At 40.9% G+C, this 13,231-nt stretch overlaps 1 protein-coding gene across 1 annotated transcript in view; it reads right to left on the bottom strand.

The window, feature by feature from the left end:
- The window catches only part of znf513a (zinc finger protein 513a), a gene marked incomplete at its 3' end in the record, with an annotated part of 85,757 nt that extends 75,434 nt beyond the window's left edge, over positions 1-10,323 (bottom strand). The window contains exons 1-2 of the mRNA XM_084314155.1: positions 10,200-10,323; positions 8,772-8,912 (exon numbers count right to left, since the gene is read on the bottom strand). Coding sequence (XP_084170281.1) covers positions 8,772-8,811 — 40 coding nt within the window. The 5' untranslated portion in view covers positions 8,812-8,912; positions 10,200-10,323. The remainder of the gene's footprint in view (positions 1-8,771; positions 8,913-10,199) is intronic.
- Between the last annotated feature and the right edge of the window lie 2,908 nt (positions 10,324-13,231).

Below are 13,231 nucleotides of genomic sequence, written 5' to 3'. Positions count from 1 at the left end.
GTCAGCATAACGAACGAACGTTCGAACGTTCGGGCTCAGCCTTACCTGTTACCTGTTTATTGCACAATGTTGTTTTTTTATTGGATTCTATTATATGTTGTACCACTGTATTTTTATTGGATTCTATTATATGTTGTAACACTGTATTGCACATCGTTGCGGGCAAGACCACCCGCATTTCATTGTATACTTGTATGCCGTGACAATTAAAACTCTTGACTTGACTTGTGATATGAAGAGAGCAAAGCTTAGTGGTACATATACAGCTGTGATATGAAGAGAGCAAAGCTTAGTGGTACATATACAGCTGTGATATGAAGAGAGCAAAGCTTAGTGGTACATATACAGCTGTGATATGAAGAGAGCAAAGCTTAGTGGTACATATTAGGGGTGGGGGGGGAAATCCATACATAGTAGAATCGCGATACTTTGCGTGGCGATACTGTATCGATACAGGGACGCCAAGTATCGATATTTAATTATTCATAAAAAAGAAGAAAAAAATTTTTATAAGGAAGTTGTTCATTTCAATACCTGTAATAGTACAGTAGTCCACACACACACATGTGCATTCAGTTAAGTTGGAATATGACTGTAATACAAACAGTTCAGTTTGTCAGGTACATGCAACACAGATTACAGTGTTTACTGTCTGCTTGAGAAAATACAATGTTCTGCAATAAAAATTATTGAAGTGAGATGAACAGACTGAACTTTATTTTATTAGATAAAACATGTTGACAGTTTTACTTTGCAGTTGAAAAAAGGTAATAAATTAAATTTGATCAAAATTTTATTTTTTTCCCTGCAATACTTATATTTAGTATCGATTCGCGATACTATCGTATCGTGTCGCAAGTATCGCGATAGTATCGTATCGTGAGGTCTCTGGCGATTCCCACCCCTAGTACATATACAGCTGTGATATGAAGCAAGCAAAGCTTAGTGGTACAAAAATACAGCCAGCAACGAATAAGGTTTCCCCTGCGGGCTTTTTCAGGCACTTAGGTGGCAAAGGACGCCAAGACTCCCAAGAGGGACTCTTTGTGCCATGGTGTGCCACAGCTGATCTGTGACAGCTTAAGTTTTGGACCAATGTTTGTCCTCAGTCAAAACGTGAGCTGGTGTGATGACATCAGCTTGTCCAAAAAGAAATTACACGGCTACAAAGAGGAAGATTAAGTTCAGGTTGTTTTTTTTGTTTTTTATGATGCCAGATGAATGTTTTGGATACGATTTTGACTTGGAGTGGAGGCTAAAATCACTTGGGTGGCCTGTTTAAGTGATAGAGGGAAACGGCTGTAACTAGTAATACAACATAATGTACATAAAGGTGATCCACTAGTAGTCCAACACTGAACGAGTGCAGAGGATCTGAACCTTTTTAGTTCATGGTAGGACTGTCCACTCCATTAATTGACCAGTTTTGTCTGAGTTGACTTAAGCAACTTTGACTGACTGTAATGATGTAATTTCCCCTTTTCAGGCTATGTAGCCGAGCTTGATTAAGAATGTATCTATCTCAAGCCCTGCCCTCTTTTCTTGATCCTCCAATCACAACTGTGGCTTTTGTGATGACCCATTACATTTCTGACACAAAAAAAAACATCAATCAAACATTACAAATATGTATTTCTTTTTTTGATCCACTTTTTCTCCTCTTTTTGAATTTTTCTTGCTCGCATATGCCCCCCACTGGCCGGTCGTAGGGAGGATAGAAGCCTTGCATCACGTGTCCCCTCCGATACACGAGGAGGCAGCCTGTCACATCTTTTCACCTGCCAGCGCGGACTCTCAGTGGCGAGGTGTAACGTGTGGGAGGCTCACACTACCCCCGCCATTTCCTGTCTCTGCTGTGCAGGCGTCCCCAACCGACCTGTAGGAGTCGCTGTCCACAACGTCCAGATTACCACCCATCGACTTCCCACCCGCTAACTCTGCCAATTGAGTTAGTATGACGGCTGGCCCAAGCCGGAAGCAACGCCGACAGCCGGAGTCAAACCGGTGTCTCTTGAATTGGTGACGAGCGCAATGTCCGCTGCGCCACCCAGCCGCCTCACAAATATGTATTTCTGTAACTTTTCACGACCCCCTGGGGGGTACATAAGCCCAGGTTGAAAACCACTGAACATGCTTGTTTTAGCCTACCTTTCACCAGTGAATCCAGCTCACCCAAAAACATCAACAACTTACATTTTTTCCGATCCTAAGCATTTATTGCCAACATTAAACATGAACCTACAGTGTAGGTATTTAAGCTCTCCAGCATTAATATCATAAACGATGCTATGGTGCAACAGCAATTAGGTCTATTAACTCATGACAACACTGGTGTTACCAGTGACACCGGGACATTTTACAAAATGATGCTCAATATCTGTAGAAAGGAAAACCTTTTCACTACCACACTACAGAAGGTTAACCCTTTCACTACCACACTAGAGAAGGTTAACCCGTTCACTACCACACTACAGACGGTTAACGGTATAAAATGGGTACTCATAAAATGGGTTTAATTTCCATAAAAATATATATACAGTACATAGTCATACATTTTTTTTTTAAACGGTGGCCAAGTAATGTACTCGGTCCAATTGCACACCAGTATGACAGATGACGGTGGCAACTTAAAACACGTCATATAACACAATCTGCCAGGGCATGTGTTGCATCACAGAGGTGTCCATTAAAAATCTAACGATAAAATAAGTTGTGTATTTACAGTTACCAGGTTGTCCTATAAAAATGCCTTTAGTTTGCTCCCACTCACTCTACAAATTTGACCATAAAACCAATGTTGAATTTGAAATAGGGGTTGGGCAATACAGCCAAAGTATCATATTGTGATATTTCTACACATTTTCACAATATGTATCACAATATTTTTCACATTTTTATGGATTAATGAATAAAAAATGTTGGCGGTTCCAAAATGAATGCGGTTGTTTACATCTTGCATGTATTCCCCTCCCTCCCTACTTCCCATCTCCCTATGTTGAATGTACCCGATTGGATAAATGACATGCTGATGCTCTAGTGTGGCATCAAGTGGCTGAACGTTATCTATAGTAGTAGTACCTTTAACTAGTGATGTGACGTTTGAAGCGAGGCTTCAGAGCTTGTGTCGAGCAATCCAGCTTTTTTTATGTGGTTCTAAACTCCCTCGGGGCATCGAAGAAAGTTAAACACAACGCAAAAAAGGTGACCATATGATATCATCTCCGTTACATATAAACTTCCTGTAATGTCTAACTTGCTGTGCCTAATCTGATCACATCTGTATGATCCAAATGCAGGATGGCATGTCGATTTTGAGTTGCTTTTTCTGAATAAAAATGAATGAAGCAAGCACTTGTCCCTGCCATCATTCTGTTAGAAAAACACACTATATTAAATTATAGAATGTTGTAGTAACACAAGCACTTTCTCCTCTGTCCCTGCCATCATTCTGTTAGAAAAACAGACACATTATTATTTGTTTATTGGCATCATCATCACTCTGCCTGTTCTACATTTATTGTCCACTTGATGGCACAGTAGAGCAAATACACCATGAAGCTTCAACACATGTGTGGTACTATTGGATGGAAAGCCTCAATGCTTCATGAAGCTTCATCTCGCCATCACTACCTTTAACAGTACAAACCAACGGATAACAATATAGTACTCCATCTGCAGCCTTTAAAGTGTAGATTAAAACATGTAGTTTGATTGAAACACACGTAAAGGTATCAGTAGCAGGAGTGTCAGAGCAGCTGTGGTGAAAGTTATGAATTTGAATCAAATGTGGACTGAGCAAGCTGTGATGCGTTTTAGGCTACAGCCAAAATGTTCTTAAGGTAGAATCTGTGAGGTTGTCAAACAGCAACCTCGAGGCAAAAGAGCCCCTCTTGGTATTGCGCTTTGTTTACATCTTTTGTTTTTACTACCTGTACCTCCCCATCCCCCATGCTGCTATAATGCCTGCATTTCCCCAAGGTGATCAATAAAGGAATATCTTATCTTAATGTGTCTGAGACCCTGTCGCATCCTCCTCTGATGAGAATGAGACCCTTAGTGCAGATGCTCCTGTTACACGTTACTTTCCAAAAAGGAAAGTTATCAGGGTGCCGCTCCCCACTTGAACAACAGGGTAGGCTTAATGCTGCTAATATCATACAAATATTATGTCCAAGTCAGCATTCAAGCTCTTCATAACACTATTAGTTGAGAAGGATATACTTGACATGACGAATTTAGGGGAGGGGAGGTGCGTGTATGGGGACAGTTGGAAAGAGTTGGATGGGTCCCACTTGCAAGCCTACATTGGGTTTATCATTATAGCAGGTGTACAAATTAAAAGGAGAAGCAACAGCAAGCCTTTGAAATGCTGACACTGGAAGGGCAATATTTCCAGCCACCGTGTCTCTAAAGACATTCCATATTATATCTGGTCGGTGTCACATGCTTTGATGACAGAGACACGAGACGGGCTGACGAGAGCGAGACTAACTCACAGCAAAGATCTGTCTTTAAAATCTTATGTCAATCAGTGAAATCTTATGGTGATTTATATATTTTTCGATAGTCACATTATATTCTGGATGTATAACGGGGTGGGTCAGGGGAATGTTTTATTTAAATGGTTATTTAGGTGTAGTCGACAAAGAAACATACATTTGGTTAACAGTTTTGATTATGATCAAAGGTTTTAAACGGGTAGGTTTTTAAACTGCTGGGGTCAAAATGACTAAGAATAAAGAGTGTAAAGTCAATTTGAGGATAACAGGAGGGTTAAGAACATTCTGGCTGTAAAACTCATTAGATAACGTGTGAGCAGATAAACCACACCCCTACAAAGTGGAAACAATGTCAAATGTGTATTAAAAAAGAAAAGCGATAATGACAGTCGACAGATGTTTTCTCTTACTGCAATTACTGCTAATGACGCCTTAGCTCGTTCCCTCTGGCTTAATGGATGGCAACAACCTTCAAACACAGCTGTCACTCTTTCAGGAAACATCTATAATAGGCCCATTCAAGGACAACATGCAGCACCTCTCATGGCATCCTGCTACCATCTAGTGGGCATTCTGATGTACTACAGAATACTGGACACAATTACCGTTTCAAAACAATTATATGTATGAATGTTTTGACTTATCCTGGTCCGTGGAATCATTCCATTATATCCTAGGCGGGACAGTATGGATGAAATGGGAGCTACAGAGCCTGGAGTTATACCGTCCGACTGCTGCAGTCAATGCGTTGTTCTGGCTCGTCTCTGGAGGCAAACAGCAGACTTGATTTGAGATAGTACATTTGAACTTGTTAGGAGGGAACAACCTCCACCTAAAATTAGTTTAGATAGGTATCAGTATACTGAAATCCAGTGTGAACTTTTTTTTTTGCGTTTGAAATGTTTCTGACCAGATGTTCCACTGGAACAGCAATGTTGTTACCTAGCAACTGCAATCGTCTCGGTCACAGTCTATATCACATGCGTGTGTGACATTCCTCATTTTAAGGTGACGACACCTTTGAGAGGGTTGCTATGATACACTAGGCGGCCTATATCTAGGTAATTAAGCAATAAGGCACAGCTGTGCAGTTGTGTGCGCACACACACACATGCAACCTGTGTTCAGGCCAGATGCAGGACAACGATACGTTACAACCCAACAACAGGGTCTTCATCAGACGTTATCTGACTTTTTTGTCAATAAAGTATTGGGAGTGTGTGGATATTGCTCGTTCCTTCAATTAGGCCATAATTCACATGAGTGCTGCATCATGATAACTGTAGATCAGCATAGGAGTGTCAAATACCCACAGTATACCATAGATACTTGACAAAAACCCACACTGTATATACTTTACAAAAGAATATATATATATATATATATATATATATATATATATATATATTCTTTTATATATATACTCTACTATACGGTACATATATATATATATATATATATATATATATATATATATATATATATATATATTATTAGAGTGGTTCTCAACCAGAGGTCTACAGAAAAAACGGGGGATAGTTTAATTTCACGATTTGATTCACTAAAGGTTGGCCCAATAAGATAATATATAAGAGTAATTACTCTAATCATAGGTTTCACAATGTGATCTCCCCACCTACAGTATAGACAATTATGGAATTCTGGGGTCATATTTAACAACAAAATGTCTTCTCAGATGGAGGTTCCTGAGACAAAATCTAATCAAATGGGGGTCCGTGGCCTAATGGGCATCAATGGGGGTCCTAATGTGTATCAATGTGAGGGTCCGAAGGTGTATCAATGTGGGGGTCCGAAGGTGTATCAATGTGGGGGTCCGAAGGTGTATCAATGTGGGGGTCCGAAGGTGTATCAATGTGGGGGTCCGAAGGTGTATCAATGTGGGGGTCCGAAGGTGTATCAATGTGAGGGTCTGAAGGTGTATCAATGTGGGGGTCCAAAGGTGTATCAATGTGGGGGTCCTTGACATGAATGAACTGTACTAGTACATGTGCATCATTAAAAGGTTGTCCGACTACTGATGGCTTGGGTCTCTAATATGAAAGTGAGAGTGTCGAGTTGCGATTAGGGATGGGAATCGAAAACCGGTTCCGGTTGGGAACCGGTTCCTAATTGGCCGATGCCTGGAACCGTGTGGCTCCCGTGACTTTCGATTCCCTTATCGCTGCCAGGTTTTTCCTACAGTTGCGCAATAATGTAGCATGTAGCATGTAGCCATGGCAGACTCCATTTGATTCATTAAGGGCTCGAAATTGCCTGGGTTTTGGTAATATGCTCCCGAAATGCTCCCGCTGTTTGGCTACTTCTATGTGCAGTGAAAACTACTTGAATGCTTTAGAACCTAGTCATTGATTTAGTTCAGGGTGAGCTAAAATTAGCCGCGGAGCTATCGCTAGCTAACGTGAGCTAACGCTATTTAATCAAGCTCACAAAGAGAGATAAACAGCTGACAGCGGATAGTACAGGTACAAATACAATAAAACAGCGGGTGGGGGCTGTTGTGTAAACCTTGTACTCTTTAGTTCACATATAATAAGAGACGGAGTGTTTGTTTACTAGTCTCTACTCTGAGTCTGTCAGACAGGAAGTACCATGCGTACCATGCGTGCGTGCGTGCGTGCGTGACAGAAGTCAGAGGAATAATGACCTGTTATTCAATAGATTAAATTAGTTTAAGAATAAAAAAATAAATACATTTTAAGAGAATCTCAAATACATTATTTTATTTAAGTGTAGGCTATAGTTAATGTTTTATTTTTTACAGTTTTTGTATTTTTCTGACATGGTAAATGGCTGCTTTTTTATATAGCGCTTTTATCCAAAGCGCTTTACAATTTGTTCCTTACATTTTACCCAATCACTCACACATTCACACAGCGACGGCGGAGGCAACCATGCAAGGTGCCAACCTGCTCATCGGGAGCAGTTAGGGGTTAAGTGTCTTGCTCAAGGACACATCGACACGCTGCCCGGGAGGAGCGGGAATCGAACCGGGAACCTCCAGATTGCCAGACGACTGCTCTACCTCCGGAGCCACTGTCGCCCCTGACATGGGGGCTCAACAATAAATGACAATCAGAAATGTCAAGTTGCATGTTGTTATTCTAACCAGCTTAGTTCTGTTGCATTTCCAATTTATTTATTTAAATTATAAATTGATCAGGTATCGATAAGCAGAATCGATAATGGAATCGTATCGATAAAATCCTATCAATTCCCATCCCTAGTTGCGATTGACCATATTCATATCATGTTCATTGTCACAAGATATGGGCACGCCAGCACTCTTATCTGCGCTCACATGTTTTTCAACCAATCAATCACACTGCATAATCGCAAACGACTGTTGTATAAATTATCCAATCAAAACTGTTCTATAGCCAACAGCATTGAAGAAGGCAGTAAAACGTTGCAAGCATGCGAGTTTGTCATGCTAGCAGGCAGATCATTTAAGACCGAATATAGATTCAACCTGAAAGGAAGTTATAATCTTCTATGAATCTAGATAATTAATCTATCTAATGTAGGATTACGGTGTTGGCTCTTTACAAATGGATGGCAAGTTGGCAACATTATGCGATATGATAATTATGGTAGTATACATATATTACACAAAACAAAAAACAAACAAAGAAAAAAGCTCAACAGAAATGCTCATGAAGCTCATAGTTTACAGAAGCTACTTCAACACTAAGGGTTGATATTCATGCCTACATGAGTTAGTAAGTAAGTACCTAGATGTGGTAAGTGAGTGTCACTATCTACACGTTTTAAGTTGCGGTGGCAATTAGGGGGCCATGTGGTAGGGTATGTAGCGTCAGCATTATCAATACTTGGAGCTCACCTCAAAGGAGCATGGGTCTATGTACTCATAGTACGAGTATTTATAGGCATGTCAGACTATCTTTTGGCAATGGGAGTGGGTTTCTTCATTGAGTGTTTATCCTTATCAGAAAGGACACAGGTATCTTGTGTTTTATTTTATTATAAATTCAGTATGTCAAAACCTCCTTATTGCACGAATTCCATGTGATTACATATCTGTATAGCGTGTTACACCTGACAACTCTTTCAGAGAGGAACATCTGGTGGCTGCTGACCAGACAAGGCAGGTGGGAGAAAAACAACACAGGAAGTGTTCATATTTTCAAGCCAACTCTCGGGCCTCAGGTAAGTCACCAGGATAAAGGGCGATGTAGGGATTTCAGGAAATGGGTCTAAAGTGCTATTTAAACTTCACCTTCAAACACTTACACTTGACAGGTTGTGGATTCTGTTGTTTTTTTCTTGGCATCTTCCGGTCAGCCTCTCTCTTTTTTGCAACCTCTTCTGGACGACTTTCAAAACCATCAGCTCTTTGTCATTGTCGTCCGTCTGGAACTTTTTCTCCGGGATCTTGTGGGGAGAAATATTGAAAAACAGAGATGAAGGCATTTAGTCTTCTTTATTCATCCAGGGAATGTCGACTGAACACACAATCTCTTTTCATCGACAACCTGCTTCACACTAGCTCTTTCACTGCCACACGACAGAAGGTTAACCCTTTACTATCACACAACCGACGGCAATGCTCCATCATTAGCTCCGCGGATGCGGAGCTAATGATGCTAATGATGGAGCATCGCCGTCAGTTGTGTGATAGTAAAGGGCTAACCTTCTGTATTGTCACAGTGAAAGGGTTAACTGGCTGTCGTGTGGCAGTGAAATGGCTAGTAGAGGAAGGTTTCCTTATTTTCTCCTGAATCTCACTCTCTCATTTGTGTATTTAAAAAAAAATAAAAAAAATAACACTCATAACAGGCTAATATATAATAAATGATAGATACCACATTCTTTAATATATGTAATTGTGACATCAATATTAATTTGATATAGGCTATGTTCAGAACTGCATGTCAATTACTTGAATGTTGTTTTCCTATATTGATCGATTGATTGAAAACATGCAGAGACCAGAGAAAGACTTTAGTCTTGTTTACATCAGGGTCCCCCCCATTTTTCAATTCATAATGTATTATTGCAATATTGTCTGGATCTGTTTAGTTTTACATTAGTACACATTATAAATACGTATTCACAATAGCCAGACAATTAGAGGAGTTTCTCCCAACCCAAAATATTGAGATGTCACATAGATGTAGGCTACCCCCCATACACACAGATATGAGATGACACCACAGAATGGAGTCTTGGTAAAAAAAAAACGTTTAACTGACTGGTCTGTTTCATGTTCTCAAAACATGTATTGAACTGTCACAGCAGAGGGAAACGCATATTGCATACATTTCGAATTGTGTAGTAAGTTTAGCCCCGTTCCGTCTGATCGTCACAAAGCAAAAACATAATGATCTACTCAGATCTAACGTGAGCTATCAAGAGCTAACGTTAGTTCAACAAGGACATGTTAGCTATAGAACATCATTAGCTTTGACGTTCATCAATGTTCAACCAAAAACCTGTAACAACATGGAATGGGGTTCGTTAGCAGCACAAACATTAAATCAGTTAACAAAACGCCAAACTTAATTAACGTTAGTTTATAAAAAAAAAACACATCATTAGCGTTGAGCTAACGTTAGCTAGCTAGCTGGTGGTCATTAGTAGCTCACGTTAGCGGACAGGCGAAGAGAAGCATCATTAGCCACCGTGCAGCTAACTTAACTAGCCATCAAGCTAACTCACCTAAAATGTGTAAATAATCCTCTCGAGTGGTGTGCTCGCCGTCCGTGTGCGCTTCGTTAGATGCCAGGGACACTTGGACAAAGGGAGTGCGTCTAGAGATCCGCCATTTCTCTATGAGCCGCGGTGACAAAGAAAGGCAATTAATGGTGTTTTTCATAACTTAATTGATTTTCTGATTTCCATTGTATACATTCTCTTCCGCTTTCCCAGGTGTTTCCGTTTCCTAAAACAATTTCCGGTCGCCCAGCCGCCCCCTGCATGACGGTAGTTGTAGTCCACGTTAGAACGATTGTTCTTGTTTGACCGTTTTTCTTATTTTCTCTGCATTGCTTTTTATTTTGTCTATTTTATTCTCATTTTATGTATATTTTACTGTATTTTCTGCTGCAAAGCATTTTGGGCTGCAATTGTTGTATGAAAGGTGCAGCTATACAAATAAAGTGGATTATTATTATTATTATTATTATTATTATTATTATTATTATTATTATTATTATTATTATTATTATTATTATTATTATTATTATTATTATTATTATTATTAATATAAATGTATTCAGCTGATTAGCTAAATATTACGGGGGGAACTATTATAAGTTGGCATATCTGCCAACTTATTGACCAGAGCGTGTGCTCAATGTCTACCTAAAAGTAAAATACAATGCTCTGATTGTTTGAAGGAAGATTGCAAAGCCCTAAATAGAAAATACATCGTATCTTTCTCTCTCTGTCTCTCTCTGTCTCTCTCTCTCATATTCAGTATTCCAGAAAACTGAAAACAAAAATTCAGTATGACACTACACTCCTTTTCCACGAGGCGCACACTAGTCTCCTAATCTACTCGTTCATCAAACCAGCCTCAAATGATCACGCTCCTGCCAACAGAACTTGAAGTTTGACATAAACATCTTTGATGGTTTATTCTCCCTGCTCCCAAGCTCCGTGGAGACATGTTTAAGTGGTGAACAACCTTCAAAGTCAGTCAGAGATCTCTGTAGCAAGAGAGGCTAACTTGAACAGTGGTATATAGATATAGTGTCTAGATCCCATAGCTTGGAAGGAATTTTTTTATTTTTTTTTAAGATTTTTTTTTTTAGCGTTTATCGCTTTTTGCTACTGGGCAGTCCAGTAGAGAGAGAGAGAGAGAGAGGAGGAACGGGAGACAGAGTGGGGGGGAGACATTCGGCAAATAACGCCGGGTCCGGGAATCGAACTCAGCGTGTTATGTGGTTCGCCATTGGGGCGCCTACAGGAAGGACATTTTAATAAGAATTGTCACTTTTTAGCCAAGCTGCAAAGCAGTAACTGCAGTAAAAGATGTTGATAAACATATCCCTTGTCTTAACCCTAACCATAACCATTTCCACAACCTACAACTAAAGAATAAATGTATAAACGTCCTTCCCATCTATGGGATGTCACAATCTGGCCTGTGGGACTGAAGTCATCCCATCATCATGAGAATGTTCAGTTCTCAAAATGACAATGTGACATATGAGTATAGCAGCCTACACCTGGTTGGTTTGATCCATGCGTGCATAACTCCAGATTCCCTAGACGCACAGCGATTCTTATTTTGCTTTCCCCTCTTACAGTATGTCAAAAATAGCTAGGATCTGGCTACATTTCCATTTCCATGACCTCTGATAGTGTTCTGAAGATTGAACACCAGTGAGTGGACAGGTTAGGACACTGCCAAACATCTGTGTGTTCCAGAGATTCCGGAGAAAGACTGCATCTGTCACATGATGTGGGATCTACATTTGGGAGGATTTTAGAAAGTTTAGCTTTTGAGAAATGCAGCCAATGCAGAACCAATACTGATTAATTGAAAATGGGGGACCCCGATGGAAATGTATTGCAATTGTATATGCAATTTGCATATCGCCCCAACAGGTCCACGGAGGACGCCATAGCCCATGTGCTGCACACAGCAGCATCACACCTGGACAAGAGGCAGGGGAACTATGTGAGAATGCTATTCATCGACTACAGCTCAGCATTCAATACCATAGTCCCCTCCAAACTCATAGCCAAGCGCAGGGACCTGGGCTTGAACTATGACCTCTGCCAGTGGGTCTTGGACTTCCTGACGGGCAGACCCCAGGTGGTAAGAGCAGGCAACTGCACCTCCTCATCCATCACTCTCAACATAGGGGCCCCCCAGGGCTGTGTTCTGAGCCCCCTCCTCTACTCCCTGTACACACATGACTGCGTGGCACAGCGGAACAACAACACAATCATCAAATTTTCTGATGACACAGTAGTGGTGGGCCTGATCTCTGCCAACGACGAGAGGGCCTACCTGGAAGAGGTAGAGAATCTGTCACAGTGGTGTCAGGAGAACTGCCTCTCCCTGAACGTCAGCAAAACAAAAGAGATGATTGTGGACTTCAGGAGGTCGGGGGTCAAGGACTACAGCCCCCTCAGCATCGACGGGGCACCGGTTGAGAGAGTGAACAGTTTCAAATACCTCGGAGCCCACATATCCGAGGACTTGACATGGACCACACACATTGACAGTGTTGTGAAGAAGGCACGACAACGCCTCTACTTCCTCAGGCGCCTAAGGAAGTTCCAAGTCAGTCAGAAGATCCTTAGGAACTTCTACTCATGTACAATAGAGAGCATCCTGACTGGCAACATCACCTCCTGGTTTGGGAACAGCACTGCACAAGACCGTAGCAGACTACAAAGAGTGACACGTTCAGCTGAACGCACAATTGGAGGGGGGCTTCCCACCCGCCAGAACATTTACAACAAGCGTTGCAGGGGGAAGGTGTGGTAAAATCCAAACATAAATCATCAAGGATCTAATCAAACTGTGGTGTAAAAGTCTTAAAGAAACAGTCAAAGTGGAACAACAATCATATTGTGTCACCAAGACCTTGTGGTCACCCCAGGAGGGCATTTGCATATAGTGGCAGCTGGGGTAATACTTACTTCCCTTTAGGGGGTGTGTAAGAACAAAGGGCAGGAAATTCTAGAGAAACATGTCTCCTTTTAGGAGACATCAAAAGACCAAAAGGTCA

The sequence above is a fragment of the Notolepis coatsorum genome (genome assembly GCF_963971535.1).
Source record: "Notolepis coatsorum genome assembly, chromosome: 5".
NCBI lineage: Eukaryota > Metazoa > Chordata > Actinopteri > Aulopiformes > Paralepididae > Notolepis > Notolepis coatsorum.
This window is presented reverse-complemented; position numbering and strand designations above follow the sequence as displayed.